At 39.1% G+C, this 19,746-nt stretch overlaps 1 protein-coding gene across 3 annotated transcripts in view; it reads left to right on the top strand.

Moving 5' to 3' along the window:
• LOC109417567 (histidine decarboxylase) overlaps positions 1–19,746 on the top strand; it is a 49,542-nt gene that overhangs the window by 16,104 nt on the left and 13,692 nt on the right. For all 3 annotated transcript variants that reach the window (XM_062850319.1, XM_029853216.2, XM_062850320.1), the window contains exons 2-3: positions 4,225–4,511; positions 4,641–5,042. In XM_062850319.1, coding sequence (XP_062706303.1) covers positions 4,225–4,511; positions 4,641–5,042 — 689 coding nt within the window. The remainder of the gene's footprint in view (positions 1–4,224; positions 4,512–4,640; positions 5,043–19,746) is intronic.

Here is a 19,746-nt window from a genome sequence, read left to right as displayed (position 1 = left end):
AGCTTCAAACGACAGTGCACTTTATTATTCTGTTCTTGCTCACTTAAGCTTAAAATAAGAAGATCAGGTGCGCTGGTTTGATTTACGAAGAGATTTGTGCGCTCGAAATTGTGAGTAGGCCATTGTGGCGGCCATTTTGGGATTCTAACAAGTCTGTCCTTAATATTTCTTCTCGGGATTACTATTACCTAGAACTTTTTTCGAGATGTCACATTTTTTCTCAGGTTTCTCCTGAAGTTCCTGTCGAGATTTCTAAATTCAAAAAAACTCTGAGAGACATCTCATGACCAACATCGAAAGGAATCTTTCGAGAGAAGTTCCAGGAGATACTCCGAAAGATATCTCAAATAAAACTTCAAAATAAACCTCGCGAAAAATTTTAAAAATTCCTGTAGGAGACAGGAAGAACATCTCGAAGAAAGCCCAAAGCAATTGTTTGAAGATATCACAGGAAAAAAAAATGAAAGAAATTTCTTGAGGAACTCTTGCAGTAAATTCGCGAAAACTCCTTCAGAAACCCTTGGAGGAACTTTAGTAGAAACCCCAGGAATAACTCCTTTAGCAACTCCGAAAGAAATTCTGGGTTGATCTTCTGGGGAAGTCCCAAGAGGAACACCGGAAGAAATCGTGTAAAATTTCCATGAGGAATGCCGAAAGAAATTCCATGATTTATCCCGACAGAAATTCTTATAGAGTATTCTGGATAAATTCTGGTAGAAATCCTACGAAGATTTCTTTGAGCAAAGCACTGGAGGAACTCCGGGAAGAAATAGTATCCTCGTGAAAAACTACAGGTGAAATTGGTTGGAATTCAGCAATCCTGGAATGAATCCGGAAGTATATCTTTCCGGAAAAAATCAAAATGGAATACCAAGAAAAATGCGGAAGGAATTTTATAAGAAATCCCGAAACATTCCAGGAGGTATTTCTAAAGATGTTCCAGAAGAAACCCTGACGGAATTTATGGAAAAAATCCTTGTAGCGAAATTTATGTATGGTTTTTTTATCATCAGGTATTTATTTATACGACGCAATGTTTTTTTTTTCATCGGAGTAAAATTTCCCTGAGTACTCAAGATATTCCCTGAGTATTCCAGGGTTTTCCCTGTTAAATAAAATTCCCTGAGGATTCCCGGTTTTCCAGGTTTTTCCAGGTAGTAGACACCCTGTAGAAATCACTTCCGAGATCCCTCTAGGATTACTCTTTCCAAGATTACCCTAGCAATTTTTCCTGAGATTCTTTCAGGAAATCCTTCCGTGATTTCTCAAAAAAAAAATCTATCATACCTCCAGGGTTTTCTTCTGTGATGCCTCATTGTGCTATATCTGAGATTATTTGTGGGGCTCCTTCTGAAGTTAGCGGGCTCCTTCCAGGAGTTTCTTCTGCGATTCCTTCCGGGATTTCAAGGGATTTGTCATGGAGTTCCGGGAATCCACCAGGAATTTCATCCGAGATCTCCTAATAGCTTCTGATGAAAATCAGAAGGAACTTGCCGGAGTATTTCCTCATGAAAATCCTGTAGGAACTTTCAGAGAAAATCCATAAACAAAAACTGAGGGAGGAATTTCTCAAACTTCTAGAGGGTTTTCATTAGAAACATCTGAAAAAAAAATCCAGGATGAACTTTTAGAGGAATTCCAAAAGGATCTTCAGGAAGGAATCCAGAAAAGGGTTCCTAGATGAATCCTGGAAGGAGTTCCTGAAGAAATGCTAGAAGAAATTTCTGAAAGAAATTCAGAAGAGTTTTCCGGAATGAGTTTCAAGAGAAATCCCGCAAAAAATGTTCCAAAAGGAATCTCGGTTGAAGTCCCCGAAAAAATCAACGAAATTTCAGAAGCAATTACTGGCAGAAACCTCAAAAAAATCCCGGAGGAATGGAACTCTCGAAAAAATCCAGGAAAAAGGTTTACGGTGGAATTACCGTAGAAATCCCGAAAGGAATTCTTGAATCAATGCCCGATATAGTTCCAGAAAGAATCCCGGAAGGAAGGCCTGAAAAAATCTCGAAGAAGGAGGAACACTGAAAGAAGTTCTTGTAAGATTCTTGGAAGAATCTCAGAAAAAAAATCTTGAACAAATCACAGAACAAATTCCGGGAGTATTCCCTCATAGAATTCCTGGTAGAAATCCATGACAGAATTTTGGAAGGAGTTTCTGGAGGAATCTCGGAACGAATTCCTGAAGCAATCCCCGAGAGGACGCCTAGAGAAATGTCAAAGACTTAGAAAAACCGCAAAGACTTAAACCGCTGTATGCATTGCCCTATAGAATATTCGTAAAATGTTGTGTTGTAATCAACATTTATTATTCAATTCGACTGTTCAAAATCGTAAGAGCATCTATTTCAAAATATGTTAAGAATATTTTCGGAAATTCCTGTTTTCCAGTAATTCCTTTTATTATACTCTCGGAAATTTCTTGGATTTTTTTTAAATTTTTTTTTGTATCCATATGGTCGGCGTTAAGTCGGAGGGGACCAAGTAACAAAATTGACGAAAATCAGATTTTTGGGGCATTTTGTTAAGAATTACGTAAGCTACTTGGAACATTCATCCAATTTTCCTAATGTTATAATTAACGAGAGTTGTAGCACAATTGTCTTTTAAATGAACTGCAAAAATCGCTAATAGTGTGCAGTTAGAGTGGACCACATGCTTGATGTCAAGAGAGTTGAAATCGGTTAAAATCCAATAAATGAAATAGTTTATCATCAAAATGTGATACGTTTCTGAATCGTATGACTCCCTAACGCATTTTCTGATGATTATTGATCAAGAAAGCACATGAAATTCTGTTTTATTATGGTCAATATCGTATTTTACAGATCATCGTGTTGAAGCATATTGTGGCATTTCGCGTGCAGACAGAGTGGACCATATGTCTCTAAGAAAAATAGTTGAAATTACCTTATTCTTCGTAATCCTTTCCTAATCAAAATATGTTTGTTTAGTAGCTGTTGGGCATCATATTGAAATGTGCCAATACCCGTTTCATGAATAAATTAATTTTACCGATTATTTAAAAATTGTGTACTTGGTTCACTCTACCTGAACGAATTTTTGAAAAATGCCAGTTATTATGAACTGTGTAACTACAATATTTCAAAAACGTACCGAACTATGAAAATACATTCAAAAGTTGTTAGCTATTAAATGTTCAAGTTAATAATTCTTAAATAGCTCATTAATTTACTACCCTTGACCCTTCATGTGATATTGAACTGTTGTTCTTGGTCCACTCTGACTGAACATAAAAATTGAAAATGGTAATCAACAGTGTAATAACAGAAATATCAAATTTCAAACTTCCTACTTACATCATACACTACTCCTTTTAACTGTTGTCCTACTTGTGCATTATTTTTTCATCAAATATGTAAAAATTTTGTGTGAACTGTAGATGGTTGAAGATTTTCCTAAAACCGTTCAGTCAGAGTGGACTAAGTACAATCAATTACTTAGCAATTTCTCGGTTTCAAGCTTTACTTCACGTTTTTTCGTAATCAATACAGAGCGATGCTGTGATGAATAGTTATTAAGATTTATGACAAAAATTCAAGAACATTTGTTGAAAAACTGAAAACTTATAGAACTTTAAAGTCGTTCTAGAAATTAAGTGATAGACACATGGTCCTCTCTGACTTAACTCCGACCATATGATTATTTTTAGTTAATACAAGTAGTTTTCATAATTCATTCTGAGATCTATTTGAAACACCAGATTGTGTGGAGCGGACCTGGTGTGGTGGTTAGAACACGAGACTATCACGCCGAGGACCTGGGATCGAATCCCACTCCCGACATACTCACAAAATGTGGGTTCTTCCTTCGGAAGGGAAGTAAAGCGTGGGTCCCGAGATGAACTAGCCTAGGGTTAAAAATCTCGTTAATGCAGACAAAAAAAAACATCAGATTGTTTGTTTTGTATTCTGTATTTTCTAAATGTTGGAAGATATTTGGGCATTCGATATATGCGTTCATCATCATGTAGTTTATGTTTCTTTTTTTATATATATGTAGTAAATTTCAAGTGTGATATTTGCAATTTATTTCACGCAATAAACCTGAGGGGCTATTGTCACTGTTCAAAAGTTTGAATAGGTCAACAGTTTCAGGAGCTTCCGGAGCTTCGGTATATCAATCACAATAATCGTATCAGATATCTCTTATATTTGCTTACTATTCACACATATCTATCACTTATTATGCTATACAATCCCACAGGCAAAGAAATGGTCGACTACATCGCCGACTATCTGCAGAACATCCGCGAGCGGCGCGTCCTGCCCGACGTCAAGCCCGGCTACATGTCCAACCTGTTGCCGGAGTCGGCTCCCCTCGAGGGTGAACCCTGGCAGGCGATATTCGACGACGTCGAGCGGGTAATAATGCCGGGCGTAACGCACTGGCAGAGCCCACACATGCATGCCTACTTTCCGGCGCTCAACTCTTTCCCATCGCTGCTCGGCGACATGCTGGCCGATGCCATAAATTGCCTGGGATTTACATGGGTAAGTAAAAGTTGGAAGCCGAGCTACGGGGGGATTTGGGCGGGATTGTCGCAAATGGTTCAATCAAATCGAAACGAGCAATTGATTTGGCTTGTGTGAATTTATTGCTTCTTCTCCGTGTAATCACAGGCATCATCACCCGCATGCACCGAGCTGGAATCAATTGTGATGAACTGGTTGGGCAAAATGATTGGCCTGCCGGACGACTTCCTGCACATACCGGGCGTCAGCAAGGGCGGTGGGGTAATCCAAACGACGGCCAGCGAAGCAACGCTGGTTTGTCTTCTGGCGGGACGAACGCAAGCCATCAGAAAGTTCCACGAACACAGCCCTGGTCAGCAGGATGCAGAAATCAACGCCCGGCTGGTGGCGTACTGCTCGGACCAGGCTCACTCCAGCGTCGAGAAGGCGGCCCTAATCGGATTGGTGCGGATGCGATTCATTGAAGCTGATGAGAACCTCAGTTTAAGTGGCCGGGCCCTGGAGGAAGCCATCGAGGAGGACATCAAGCAGGGGTTGATTCCGTTCTGGGTGAGTACCGTGTGGGTGGTTTACGTTTCAAGGGGTGGCGAGATAGGTAGGGAAGTGTAAGTTTGCTCGTAGCACACAGTAGGTAGAGCAGCAGACAGAGCGAATGGAAGTGATTGACAAATCTGCTTAGAAAAGTTTTTCCCGATTTCCCCAGTGGCCTAATTAGAGTGAGCATTTTCTGGTCGAGATGGAAGACAGCACGTGGTTTCTCGGCGGGTGACAAGAGTGCAACCAAAACCATATTTTAAATTAAAGCTGGTGAAGGTTGTAAATGTGATTATTTCTGTTGAAGTTCACTGTAGTTGAGTTTTGGACCACTAACTTCTACTGTGATCCAATGGATGCTGGATGATTATTATCATTTCTCTATTTATATTACAAAATTAAAATTGGCATTTGCCCTGTCTGGAAAAAAAAACCTGTATCTCTGACAAATTTTGTTATACGTACTGAATCTGAATCCGGACTCAGATTTTCTTCAGCACGTCAAAAATTTGAGCTATACCTCACTTTATATATCTATAGATCTAAATATCCGATTTTGGGTTTCTTTGGATGCAATTCATTAAGCATGGAAAATATTTTTTTAGCTATCAAAGGGTAAATTAGTCGATTAACACAGAAATTCAATAAAATAATAATAATAAAATTAACGATTAATCCAAAATACAGGTACTCTTCGATATAACGTACAAAAAAGTTTTCTCTTTGTACGTTATATCGAAGTGTACGTTATATCGAAGCAGAGAAAAATAATATTTTTTATGCTAATATTGATGATTTCGACGTGAAATTAATTCCAAATAATAATTTCGGTGAAATTCACAAAAGCAATCATGAAAAACATGAGTTTTCACGAAAAAGTTATTTTGTTTTTTGTGCTTCGATATAACGTACATTTTGCTTCGATATAACGTACACTAAATTTTTCCCCAAATTGCGCTAATTCCAGGTAACAAGGTTAATACTGCAAGAAAACAGGGTTATTCCTGGGAAAAATAAAAATTTTCAATGTTGTACGTTATATCGAAGCAAAATGTACGTTATATCGAATTCACTATATCGAGGGTACGTTATATCGAAGAATACCTGTATCTAATTTTACCAAATAGAATTAGATAGTTAAATAAATAAATAAATAAATGAGAAAACAAGATCAAAAGGTTGTCAAAGGTAAATAAATAATAATTAAATTATTTCCAATCCTTGGATCAATAACTCCACAACTCTTGTTGAAGTTTGCGAAGGATCTCCAAAAGAAAATTAGAGGTCTGGGACCAATTAGACAAGAGGACCTACTTTATGCGTTTTCCACTTAAACTTAGGTAAATGCATACCAATGGATTACTCGCATGGGCCACGTTTACAGTTGATCAGCAGAAGTAAAATCAACTGATTTCGTGTGGCGGAAAGCATCTTCTCTCAAATCACTGGGTCTGACTCTGCTGTGGTGTCCTACTGCGTTCTAAACTTCCGCCCCTGCGTAGAGTGTGGCCGAACCAAGACTCTACAAAAATAATTTTATTTTAAACAATTTAAATAATATTGTTTGACTGAAGCATTGTTAACAGGAACATTGAAACAAAAATCTTGGAAAATTCAATAACTGCACTCTGCAGCCTTTGAGAATTTTTTGACGGAATTTCTGAAAAAAAAAATAAGTGAACATCCAGTAAAATGTTTAGTGGAAATTGTTGAATACAAAAGAATAATAATGAAATTTATATATTTGAATCCACAAAACATGAAAATAGAATACTGTACACCGGGGTCGAAATTGATCAGATGTTTTTCCGTTAGAAAATGCATATTTTTAATAGTTTTCTTTTAAGTATCGTACTGTTGGAATCTGTTACTTAATGTTATTTGCTAGGAAGCTATTCAAAAAATGCTCAATCTACTTGAAAAGCGACTGATCAATTTCAACCCGGAGATCAATTTGACCCCGGTTTACGGTACACTATGTGATAATGAGAATTGTATTATATTTGTCCATTGTAAGTGTATTATCTGTGACGCATTGGTCGTCTACATGTCTATGGAAATGTCATATTGATGATGCTCATAATAAACAATTACAGTAAAATGTACAGAATGTGTTACTTTATTCTGGTTATTGAAATACCACACACTGGAACCTCTTTTCATGCATGGGTGCATGCATTAAAAATGTGCATATATTGCGTGAGCGATTCCAATTGGCAGCTGCACTTACAGTTTTGTACAGCGCCGAAATGTATTCTATTCTAATTCTACTATATCGATCTTGGTTGCCTTTGCGCTGCTGTTACTTTTCTACCCTGTTCGTGGTAGAATGATGAGCACGAGGATGTTGATGTGTGGCTATTTAATTGTTCCTTTTTCCAGTCAGATTGGGGGTCCATTATGAATTGCCGTTAGCCGATATCCATTAGCGTGGGACACAAAAAAAAAACATTTTACTCATGTACACTTTTTGAGTTCCATTTTGGCTCCATATCAACTCTGCAAAATTTCAGCTCGATCGGAGAATAGTTATTTATGCAACAAGTTGCAAGCCTCGTTGGATAAATGTACGACTCGTGCTGAAAATATCGAGTTTTGCAACGAATTGCATACAAAGTTTTTTGTAATTACTAAAAATACCCATTTAGTGAGATTTTTTCTAGCTACACAAACATGTACAGTAGAAACCACGTGCGCACACTCATGCTTGTCGGCGTAGTTTTTTGTTTGATCAGGTAGGCTATGGTGTAATAGGGCACTGCATGAAATTCTCTCCTTCTCTTTCCCTCTTACAGAAATTTTGTAAACAACAAGGCCAAGAAACGTCAAAATCCCATACAAAATCAAAACAATGCACTGCCCTATAGGGGTCACTGATCCAGTTCCCGTTGTCAAACAGTTGTGCGCAGGCAAAAGAAAAAAGCAGATACAGCAGCTGCCTCTACACTAGATTTGTAGTTCGAATCGTAATTGTAATCGTCTTGATTCGGATATCAGAATAACTAGCCACAGAAGCCCAATGTCGCGACTGTTCGTGTGACTAACAAATAGAAATACACTAGAACTCCAATGGCGCTGTAGTCATATTTCGTATCTAATTATTTTAATAACTTTAATTGCAATAATTTACTATTTTCAAGTGTCCATCTTGTAGAGGACCTTTTGTTATTGTAAACAAAATTAACTTGACACTTCTAGTACCGCTGCTGACGCTGTAAGGGCGTGGCAAACTAGATGTTAGTCACACGAACAGTCACGACATTGGACTTCTGTGGCTAGTTATTCTACTGACTAACATCTAGTTTGCCACGCCCTTACAGCGTCAGTAGCGGTACTAGAAGTGTCAAATAAATTTTGTTTACCAACAAGATGGACACTTAACACTTAACACAGCGCCATTGGAGTTCTAGTGTATTTCTATTATTCGGATTCAAGCTGCTCAGTAGATGTAGAGGCAGAGGCTGAATCTACGGCAGGCACGGTGGTAGGTAAAAAGTACGTAGGGTAGGTAATCAAAAGTTGAACCAAATTGCGGCTTTCCGAAATAGCGCAAATTTTGAGTGATTTTTTCTCCAACATGGAAATAATTTACTACGGCAAAATCTCATGTACATGAAAGCCACGGGTATGAGCTTTCTGTTAAATGGTAAAAAGTTTGTATTTGCACCGAATTTAATTGAAAAATTCGATTATTCGTCAACAATGATTTTAATCTTAATTTGAACCAATTTTAATCTTAATTTGAACTATTGGCGGCAGCAGCTCGAGCATCTCCAACAACAGGCAATTTCGTGCTGAACAATAGGAAAACACATGGATCTGCTAATTCCCGTAACTATTTTTCATTAGGCAGTAAAATTTCAACTAAGAATGTTCTGAACTCTTCAGGAACTTGGAAACAAAATTTGGAATTTTTCATCCCCCGAGAGTAAACAAAACAACCACTAGCGCAGTCTGCAGGCCAACACTGGAAGCTCGCCCCTGTTTACTAGTTCAAATTTAGATTACAAATGGTTCAACTTAAGATAACATTCTCCAAGTAAGAATTACTTAAATTTGATAATTTTATGACAAATAATGCAAAATATTATTCGGTTGGTCAATTCTACTATAAATAAGCTTTCATTTGACTTGTTCAATATTGCGTATGATACAATGCATGAGCTGTACGAGTGTACCAAAAATGTGCTTTCTCTGGGGGGAAAATGGGTGAAATCACAGTGATTTTTCAATTGCCTGTTTTCCATGACAAAAACGCCTTTTTCAATGCTTTTAAAGTCCATGTTATCAGGTTATATTACGGAAAGCTGTTTAACATCTTTTTCGGGACAATATTTACCTAAAAAGTACGTCGTTTTCATGAATTTCGAAATGGTTCAAATTAAGATTACAATTTGACTAGTTCAAAGTTTGGTTTCTTACCCTACGATCAAAAGTGACGAAAAGTGCTACTTTTCAGCACTCTTAAGAGTGCCGAAAAGTACTACTAAGCACACTTGCATAAGTGATGAAAAGTAGGCCATTTCAGCATACTTTAGCCTACTGAAATATTCAACTTTTCGCAATGTAATTGCAAAAACTATATTTTAGCGCCAGCCGTTTTAAGTTTTCATACGATTTGCTATGGGGAAAATTTCTTTTTCAAAGAAAAATCGCCACAGATTGTCCCTTAACCCCTAAAAATATATAAATGAATGATTTCTGTTGGAAATTTTACGAGGAACAAACCCTCTGAAAACCGCAAAGCAATCTAAGGCATGTGGAAAAAGTTATTAACTGAAAACCGAATGGAATGCCAACGCTGTTAAACATGTAAGGAATAACAGTAAATAATAAAATCTCGTCATTTTATTGATCGGGAAAGGATTAACAACTTTTTCGACGAATGTCGCATCACTTTGTGGTCTTCGGTGGTCTGAATCCTCGTGAAGTTATCTACAGAAATCATTCAACGACTTATTTTTAGGGATCAATGGGTGAACTCAAGCGATTTTTTTTGAAGAAGTAATTTTTCCCCATAGTAAATCGTATGAAAAACTAAGAATGGCAGGCGCTAAAATTTAGTTTCTTCAATTGATCTGAAATTTTGCACAGTTGATATGGGACCAAAATAGAACTCAAAAAGTATACAGGAATTGGAGTTTTTCCATTTTTTATATTTTCCCATATAAACTGTGTACCGTGTATATCCATGTTTACGGAGTCCGTTTGAGCATATGCTTAGAAGAGGGTCAGGTGTCGCCGCTCTTGGGGGGAAGAGCAACTGACGAAAAATTGCAAGTGCCGGGGCTTGGATCGAGTCCATGACCATCCGCACTTATTAAGTGAACGTGTAGCCACTACGCCACGGGCCCCGGCAACACTTTTGTTTAAATGGCCAGTTTGATTATTCTTTTGCACTACAAACTAAGGCCAGTAGTATACAGGGTCAAATATTTCACAAGGAAAGAACTCAAGAAACAACATCAGTTTGACACAAATGAAAATTCGATCGAGTCAAACAAGATGTTTCAGAATTTGAATCATTCGCCGAATTGCTTGAGAGATTGTCAAACGCGGTGGCTTTTGCGCCACTCTCGCGTACGAGAGACCACCGGTTCACTTTTGATTTGCCCGACTAATATGATGACTCCGTACTCAAGGGCTTCTTCGAACGGCCGCTATCTTGAACTAAAACCCAAAACGCACTAATTTATACACACAAAGACGAACGAACTGAAACTATAACGGAAATTTACTCCTAAAGAGATTAAAAAACAGAACTGACAACAAAAATCAAACAATTAGGGATCGCTGAAGTGAATTCATTTTGATGAAATAAAGAACAATGAAACTGAGAACAACAAACAATCGAATTCGTTTGAAAGTATGTTATTTTCGCAAAAATGCTCGTCAGGTGTGTGTGTGTGTGTGTGTGTGTGTGTGTGTGTGTGTGTGTGTGTGTGTGTGTGTGTGTGTGTGTGTGTGTGTGTGTGTGTGTGTGTGTGTGTGTGTGTGTGTGTGTGTGTGTGTGTGTGTGTGTGTGTGTGTGTGTGTGTGTGTGTGTGTGTGTGTGTGTGTGTGTGTGTGTGTGTGTGTGTGTGTGTGTGTGTGTGTGTGTGTGTGTGTGTGTGTGTGTGTGTGTGTGTGTGTGTGTGTGTGTGTGTGTGTGTGTGTGTGTGTGTGTGTGTGTGTGTGTGTGTGTGTGTGTGTGTGTTATCATGGCCATGATTGACATACCTGCGCAGGTTATGATTCGACGGTGCTTTCTCCTGGCCAATCGTCGACGTCGAAGCTCTTTCATCCTTTCGCCGGATTAACGGTGCGGAGGGGGCGTCGGCGGTCCGGTACTCTGCCTGATCGTACGTTGGCCGCACGCAGGTAGGCCGGAAGAAAACCCAACTCTCCGTTTTACTCCCAGTAATTTGGCGGGCGAGGATGAGCGTCGTGGAGCACCAAAAAGTGGCTTAAAGCCAAAATAAAAAAACGTCTTTTTGGACGCTTTTCGGAAATTAAACAAATGCTCAGGAAGCAGAGTGTCTGCCCCTGGCGACAAAATCCTATTTTTAAACACTTTAAACAGAACAAACTGGGAGAAGGTCGCCGAAGTTCACTTCTGCTCTCCAGCCGACTCAACTATGAAGTGCTGGAGTCAAGTCGATTTCTTTAGTCAAGTAAATTTCCTGCTATTGAAGCAGTCGTCTATTGAATGTACAAACAATTATTTACAAGTGCGCCAAATTCAACTCGCACATGGCTGTAAATCTATTTTGCGCCATCGAAAAAAACCAATAAGATACATAACATGAATCGTCATTAGCTCAGCCTAGACACAAACCTTATATGAAACGGATAATCTCGGTAATCTCCACTAATGGAAACGGTTCAAACTCAATGTCAAATTCAAAGAATCTAATTCAAATGAGATTTTACTTAAAAAAGATAAAAACGTCAAAAGCTACAAATTCACTAAAATAGAAACGAACTTTGAATTATAAATCTAAAATATATAAAAAAAATCCAGATTAATCCACCTAGTGGTGATAGCGCCTTTCTCGTCGAATATGTACTCTAAGATATTTTCGTCGCCATAAGCCGAAGTATTCCTGAATCCTGAAAATACTCTAGAACGGCACAAATCCGGCCAAACATTTCAATAGGTCCTATCTGCATTTGAGAGGCTCTCTTTGTTCACTTTCTCTTTCAACTATTGCAATGTAATGGTACACTTTTCAACTACTTTTGCAGTACAAATCAAAAGACGATTGTTTTGGCCAACGTTCAATGCAAGGAGACAATCATAATACAAATAAACAGCTGAGATATTAACGAAAGAGAGGGAAACCAAAGAGAGCCTCTCTTCTGCAGATAGGACCTTTAGACATGTTTGGCCTGAAATATCATTTTCTTTCTTTGTCACAGTGCTCGTTCGTCAATGAGGGGATGGAGTTGATAAATAATAAATGTATTGAATGAAAAAAATACTCAAACAATGAGGCAAAACCGCTTAACTCATCGGGTTTGGTAAGAAATTTTCCTTAAAATTTAAAAATTTATTGGTTTATTCGTTTGTGCCCTTCCTCAAAATGTTGAATTCCGATCCAAAATTTCCAAGGGGGACCCCTCTTGGCTTAAGAGAAAATCGAAATTTGTGACAGCCTTGTTCAGAAAAGCAAGAACCTTATCAAAGCCATAACCGAATTTGGAAACTTATCGATGGCTCATATTCCTATGTTATGTATTATTTTAAACGTATAAGCAGAGCTGAAAAATATTAAACCTCTCAGTTGACTGCTTGACCACCTTTATTAGAACTGGATGCCAAACATTAAGACATTTCAGCATTTTTTTTCTGCACAGTTTAGCCTTTATTTTATTATCATAGGTTATGCTGCCGTTCTACGCATGATTATCCCATGTTATATGGGATTCCCATATAACATGGGGCAATTGGGCGTGGAACGGCAGTATAAGATTGATGTAAAATTTGACAAAAAAGTGCAAGCAAGTAAAATTTCCCATAATAAAACCCATTCAAATTTCAACCGTGTTACAGAGCGCTATGACTCAATCAGTTGCATCAAAACTGTGCGCAGTAATTTAAGTGCTATAAAATTAAAATTTTCCCATACAACGTTGATTCATCCTACTGTATAAATACGCCTCAGAAAAATGGTGGGATTTGACATGATCGCTTAAATTTTTATCAAGATTTTATTCTTTCACGCACATGTATCGCTTGCATCGATTTTGTTTTGTTGTAATTTCAGCGATGCATCTAATCCTGATTCTGCAACACTGCCGGTAATCTTAGCTGTGGTCAGAGCTTGGGTCAAAGACTGTTTTCCTGCTGCCCGTTTATCTGGTTATCAAACATTTTGGACGATTTGATATTTCGCATGCATGGGTTTGGTTCACTTTTTTAAACTGGCCACTTCCGGCGAGACGTCTGGAAACGGTTCTGGAACACAACCGGTTCAGATATGTTATTTAGAGGATTGATTGGTGATTATCGGTGATAAACAGCTTGTTTAGCGATAAGCGTTTTGACCTATTATTCTTCAGTCATCATCAGACGCATTCAGCAGGATTCACCCCTTCAACTTCGTCAGTTTACTATATGGTCTGATGTGGTCTGAAACTATTTTCCTGCTTACCGTTAATCTGATTATCGATAAAGCCGCTATTTGGTGTGTCGCATGTCTGGGTTCGGTTTACTTTTTTAATTGGCCACTTCCAGCGGGACACCTGAAACCGGTTCCGGAACACAACCGGTTCAGATATAGTCTGAAACTTTTTTCCTGCTTACCGTTCATCTGGTTATCAAAAAAATCGCACTTTGATGCGTTGCATGCATTAGTTTGGTACACTTTTATAGTTTACCACTTCCGGCGGGACACCTAGAACCGGTTCCGGAACACAGTCGCTTCAGATATGGACTGAAACTATCTTATTGCTTACCGTTTATCTGGTTATCGAAAAAGCCGCTCTTTGATGTGTCGCATGCCTGGATTTGGTTCACTTTTTAATTGGCCACTTCCGACGGGAAACCTGGAACCGGTTCCGGAACACAACCGGAGATATGGGCTGAAACTATTTTACTGCCTACCGTTCATTTGGTTATCGAAAAAGCCGCTCTTTGATGTGTCGCATGCATGGGTTTGGTTCACTTTTTTAGTTGGCCGCTTCCGGCGGGATACCTGGAGACGGTTCTGAAAAACTACCGGTTCAAATATAGTCTGAAACTACTTTCCTGCTTACCGTTCATCAGGTTATCGCAAAAGCCGCAATTCGATGTGTCGCATGCCTGGGTTTGTTTTCTTTTAATTGGCCACTTCCAGCGTGACACCTGGAACCGGTTCCGGAACACAACCGGTTCAGATATGGTCTGAAACTTTTTCCTGCTTACCGTTCATCTGGTTATCGAAAAAGCCGCTCTTTGATGTGTCGCATGCATGGGTTTGGTTCACTTTTTTAATTGGCCGTTTCCGGCGGAAAACCTGGAACCGGTTCCGGAACACAACCGGTTCAGATATGGTCTGAAACTATTCTCTTGCTTATCGTTCATCAGGTTATCGAAAAAGCCGTTGTTTGATGTGTCGCATGCATAGGTTTGGTTCACTTCTTTATTTGGCCACTTCCGGAGGGACACCTGGAACCGGTTCTGGAACACTACTGGTTCAAATATAGTATGAAACTACTTTCCTGCTCACCATTCAATTGGTTATCGAAAATGCCGCTATTTGACGTGTCGCATGCATGGGTTATGTTCACTTTTATATTTGGCCACTTCCGGCGGGACACCCGGCAACGGGTCCGAAACGCTACCGGTTCAAATATAGTCTGAGACCATTTTCCTACTTCCCGTTCATCAGATAATCGAAAATGCAGTGGTTTGATGGGTCGCATGCATGGGTTTGTTGCATTTTCATATCTGGCCCCTTCCTGGGGTACCGTTCCGGAACACCTAAATGGCCATAACTCCGGAACGGCTGGACCGATCTGAACCATTTTCAATAGGAAACAATGGGGCAATATACCGCGTCGAATGAACCATCGGTCGTTGAAATCGGTTCATATTTACTATCTAAAAATGAGGTGACCTTTTTGTACACATACACACACACATACATACATACACACACACACATACATACACACAGACATCATCTCAACTCGTCGAGCTGAGTCGATTGGTATATAACACTTGACCCCTCCGGGGGCTCTATCAAATTTTCGTTTTTGGAGTGAACATATAGCCTTTCGGTACACCTTGGTGTACGAGAAAGGCAAAAATAGATTTATCCAAATTTATCCAATTTAATTCAAACTTTATTTTACTTAAAAAGATAAAAAACGTCAAAACGTTACAAAGTACCAGACCGAACTGTTGGGAGCTTACAAATTTGTGTCAGTTATCTCGGTCTGTCCTGATCTGCCAACCTACTGAAAAGCCTACTTGATTGGATAATAGGCTACAGCACGTGGAAGCCCACTTGACTGGTATCTCAGAATGTGTTTGTGTGGTAAGTGAAGGTGGTATTCGTTGGATATTCTTCGTAATTACAAAAAACTTCGCATGCAGCTCGTTGCAAAACTCGATTTTTTCAGCACTCGTTAAATACTACGAATACAACCCGGCAAGCCTCGTTTGATAAATGTACATTTCGTGCTGAAAAAACATCATTTTGAAACTTGTTCCATAAAAACTATAGTTATCATTTAATATTTTTATGTTATCGCGATAGACTAAAATTATCGATAACTAAATTTGTTATCATCTGGTTATCATCAATTAGAAAAGATGATAACAAAAATAACAAAATGATAACACTGATAATACAGTTAATTATCAACATGATATCACTTTGTTATCCACCTTCGCTAGGGTTCCTGGCCGACGTTGCAATAGTTCCCGTCATTATTAAATTAAGGGGGTTGAAAACAAGGAGTTTTTAGAAGTCAGTAGTCAGAAAATTGTTTTACATCATGTTTAGAGTTCAAAAATTTATCTCAATTATCAATTAACACTTGTTTTCGTGATAATTTCATACCAGTGTATAGCAAAAGCCCCGAATTACCCCACTTTTCTTTCCCCACTACATCGATGCAGTGGTATTGACATGTTTTGGCCAAAAATTAGTTGCGTTCACCTACTGCTTCATAAGTTATCAAATAAAGTGTAGATCACCTTTTTTTGTTATTTTAATAAATAAAAACCTCTCATTTCCGTGATAATGTAGATTTTTATTATGAAATAATCTTTTTCTTATATATTTTTGCTTACCTATCGTTCGTTTTTTTTTCTCATTTTTTTACTTGAAAATATTGATCAAAATCGATTTTTTCAACTTTTTTAGTAAAATGGCCCATTGTACCTTTCGTGTGCATTATAGAGTATAAGTGTCTGCAGAACAAATGTCAAAAACAGCAGAATGTACAACTTTGCTGAGGAAGATTTTCTTCTAAGACGCTTCTTTGAAAAGCTAAATCTGACCTAGATCAGTTGCAACCTGTCTATATCAAATATTGTGTAACCAGAATTTAGTAAAAACTCTTACAACACAGTGAATCATTTTGTTATATCCAGGCGCGTAATTTTTGGCGATGTATTCATTTTCGAACGTACAGGGGATGGCCAAAATGTTTGGGATAGGCAACTTTTTTTCTCTCACAAAAAAGTTCAACATGCTATAACTTTTCATAGAGTGCATCAATAAATCTCAAATTTTGACTGTTTATCAACCTATTATATGTGCATCATTGGTACAAATTTGGGCTTGATTGAATATTTTTTCGCAAAGTTAGAATCGTTCGGGTAAAACACTATTTTTTAGACAACTTATTTTTGAGCTGTCATATCTCGGAAACCAGTGAACCGAATTGAATGAATTTTTTAACGTTTATCAACAATATATTGATACTTAATACAACGTTATAAAATGTAATATTTTCTCACGGCGAATTAAGTTATACCGGGTTAAAATTTTTACCCATATAGAGGAAAATAAGTCAAATTTACAATACCGCTCAAAAATTACTAAATGTGTTCTTCCTTTAATCTAAATAGGCTCTAATATATCTGTTTAAAGATAACTTGAGAACAGAAGTGGAAAATCTTTGGACATCAACACTAAAATTTATTGACATTGACGTAAAAAAATACATTTTTTCGAGAAAAATCCAAAAAGTGTCAATCCATGATAACTTTTTTCAACGTTCAAAAAGTATCTATGTTTTAATAGTTTGTGAAGCATTTGTATATTGTTAGTGTAGGTTCAAAATTTCATTCAATTCGGTTCACTGGTTTCCGAGATACGACAGCTCAAAAATGAGTTGTCTAAAAAATAGTGTTTTACCCGAACAGTTCTAACTTTGCGAAAGATTAACCAATCGAGCCCAAATTTGTACCAATGATGCACATATAACAGGTTGATGAACAGTCAAAATTTGAGATTTTTTGATGCACTCTATGAAAAGTTATAGCATGTTGAACTTTTTTTGTGAGAGAAAAAAAGTTGCCTATCCCAAACATTTTGGCCATCCCCTGTAAATTCACTCGGTTACATAATTTTTCTACAGTACACCATCTACACCCTGGTTGGCACCGGAAAATGTCAACAAACCCATTTCAGCAGATACGTAGAAGCAGTGTCATATTTATCATCCACCTTCTTAGGGGCTGTCCATTTATTATGTAAGGGAATTTTGGGTTTTTTTCGACACCCCCACCCCCCCTTGTAAGATTTTTTGTATGGAAACCGAAATATTTTTGTATGGCGCGTAAGATTTCTCAAACCCCCCCTCTCCCCATAAACCCTTACGTAATTAATGGACAGCCCCTTACTCGGTGAAATAGCCGAGAGGTAAGGGATATGCCTCACAATCAACGTATCCGTGTACAAATCCATGCCAATATTTTACTTATATATGATTCATCTATCGATCCAGTTCTAGCGATTGCTAGACCCACTTTCAAGCTGCGGCGGCTAATTTGCTGCGTGGAAGGATGTCATTTGAACATTACTTTTATGACGCAACTGATGTGCAGCGAAAATGATGTGATATCACAAGATTTTTTTTGCTTCTCTGAAGACACCAAACCTCCAGGACGGATAACCAGAACATCAGAGGTTTTGTCTGTCCATAACAGCGTTCTGCCCCAGTGTGGGTCGCCCCAGTGTGGGTCGCCCCAGTGCGCCCAGTTGGGTTTAAGGAGGTTCCAAGATGTCTCATTGGGCGTTTGAGGTATTTCCAGGAGGCTCCATGGGGTCTCATGGGTACTTCAGTGGGTCTCAAGGGGGTTCTAGCGGGCCTCCGGAGCGTTTTAAAGGATATCCGGAGTGTTTCAGGGTGTTCAGGCGTCTCAAAAGCGTTTAGAAGTGTGACAGGGGGTAACATGGGCGTTCCAGGGATCCTCAAAGGGTTCCAGGGGGCATTTCAGGGATTCCAGGAGATTCTGAGGAACTTCAGTGGGTCTGAGGGTCGTTCCAGGGGTCTCAAGGGCCTTTTTGGGGGCACTAGGGGGTTCCAGAGGTTCTAGGGGCGTTTCAGGAGGTCTCAAAGGCATTTGTGGAGATCTTGCGAGCGTATCAAGGGGGTCCAACGTGGTTTTTGAGGGGCAGGTGGAGGCCCCATGAGTAGGCACGTCCTTCTGCGTGCTGGCTGATAGGGCCTTACTTACGGGAAGGTGAAATCGCTGTGTACTCATACCAAGTAGCTCTTGATACTTGCTGGGCAGTTGGAAACAAGCGTGGTGTCTTTTAAGGACCAAGGGAGTGGTGAGGACCACTCGGGAAAATAGCTAATCGTCAACATGCTACTTCCCCAAAGCGAGTCATCGGCGTTCGTTGCTGCAGGCTACGCAGCTAACCTTGAGGGTGCGCGATGTGCACTAGTCGCTCTCTGAAGCAATGCCTTCTTGGTAGTTCCGGAGATACGAAGTGTTTGATAAGGGGAATGTTGTTGGTAGGTCGGGCAAAGAGTAGTAGTATTTTTTTGGTAGTAGACGGTCCTTAACTGGTCCCCAGTTTTGTAGAAGGCGGTTTCCTTGAATGTTCCAGTTCAGGTGTCCGTTGAGCAGATTATCTCCTCATGTTTTACTAGAAAAAATGGGGTTTCTAGAGGTTCCATGAGCAATTCAGAAGGCTGCAGGAGGTACCAGCAGGTCTCAGCGGCATTTCAGGGGATCTCAGGGACTCTTCAGGGTTTCAGGAGGTATCACGAGATTCCAAGAGGGCTTCCGGGGGTTCCAGGGGCGTTCATGGGGTCTCTTTAGGGAAAAGTTCAGGGAGTTTGAGTGGGTACTTAAAAAGCTAGGATGCAGGCTTCTGAACTTGCTACTTCTATCACCCTGAAGCTTAAGTAAAATTAATAAAAGTACATTTTTCTGAAGCCATGTAAGCCTTAGATGTGCCGAAAAACTTTGTCGATGGCCGCATTTTATCTTTTGTAGATTCTAATAATGACTAAAATTCGTTGTGGAAAAACGACCGACTAATTGACAAAATTAAGTTTATAGAGGGACATTTCGTATTATTCTGTTGATGATTTTCCGTTACATTGGTTTTTTAAGGCTGGCTCGTTGGGCCTGACACCAACCTCCTACTTTCCGGAGGACCATAGTGCACAGTTGAGTTTAGAGTCCTTCCCTGGCACTCGGACGTAGATCAGCCGCCCCTAACATGGGGATCAGACGTTGTTTGAGGCGCTCCTCCTGGAGAACAGACGCTCAGGTTTG

Source organism: Aedes albopictus, chromosome 2 (genome assembly GCF_035046485.1).
Source record: "Aedes albopictus strain Foshan chromosome 2, AalbF5, whole genome shotgun sequence".
NCBI classification, from domain to species: Eukaryota; Metazoa; Arthropoda; class Insecta; order Diptera; family Culicidae; genus Aedes; species Aedes albopictus.
Note: the sequence above shows the minus strand (reverse complement) of the source record. Positions and strands in the feature narration are given on the sequence as shown.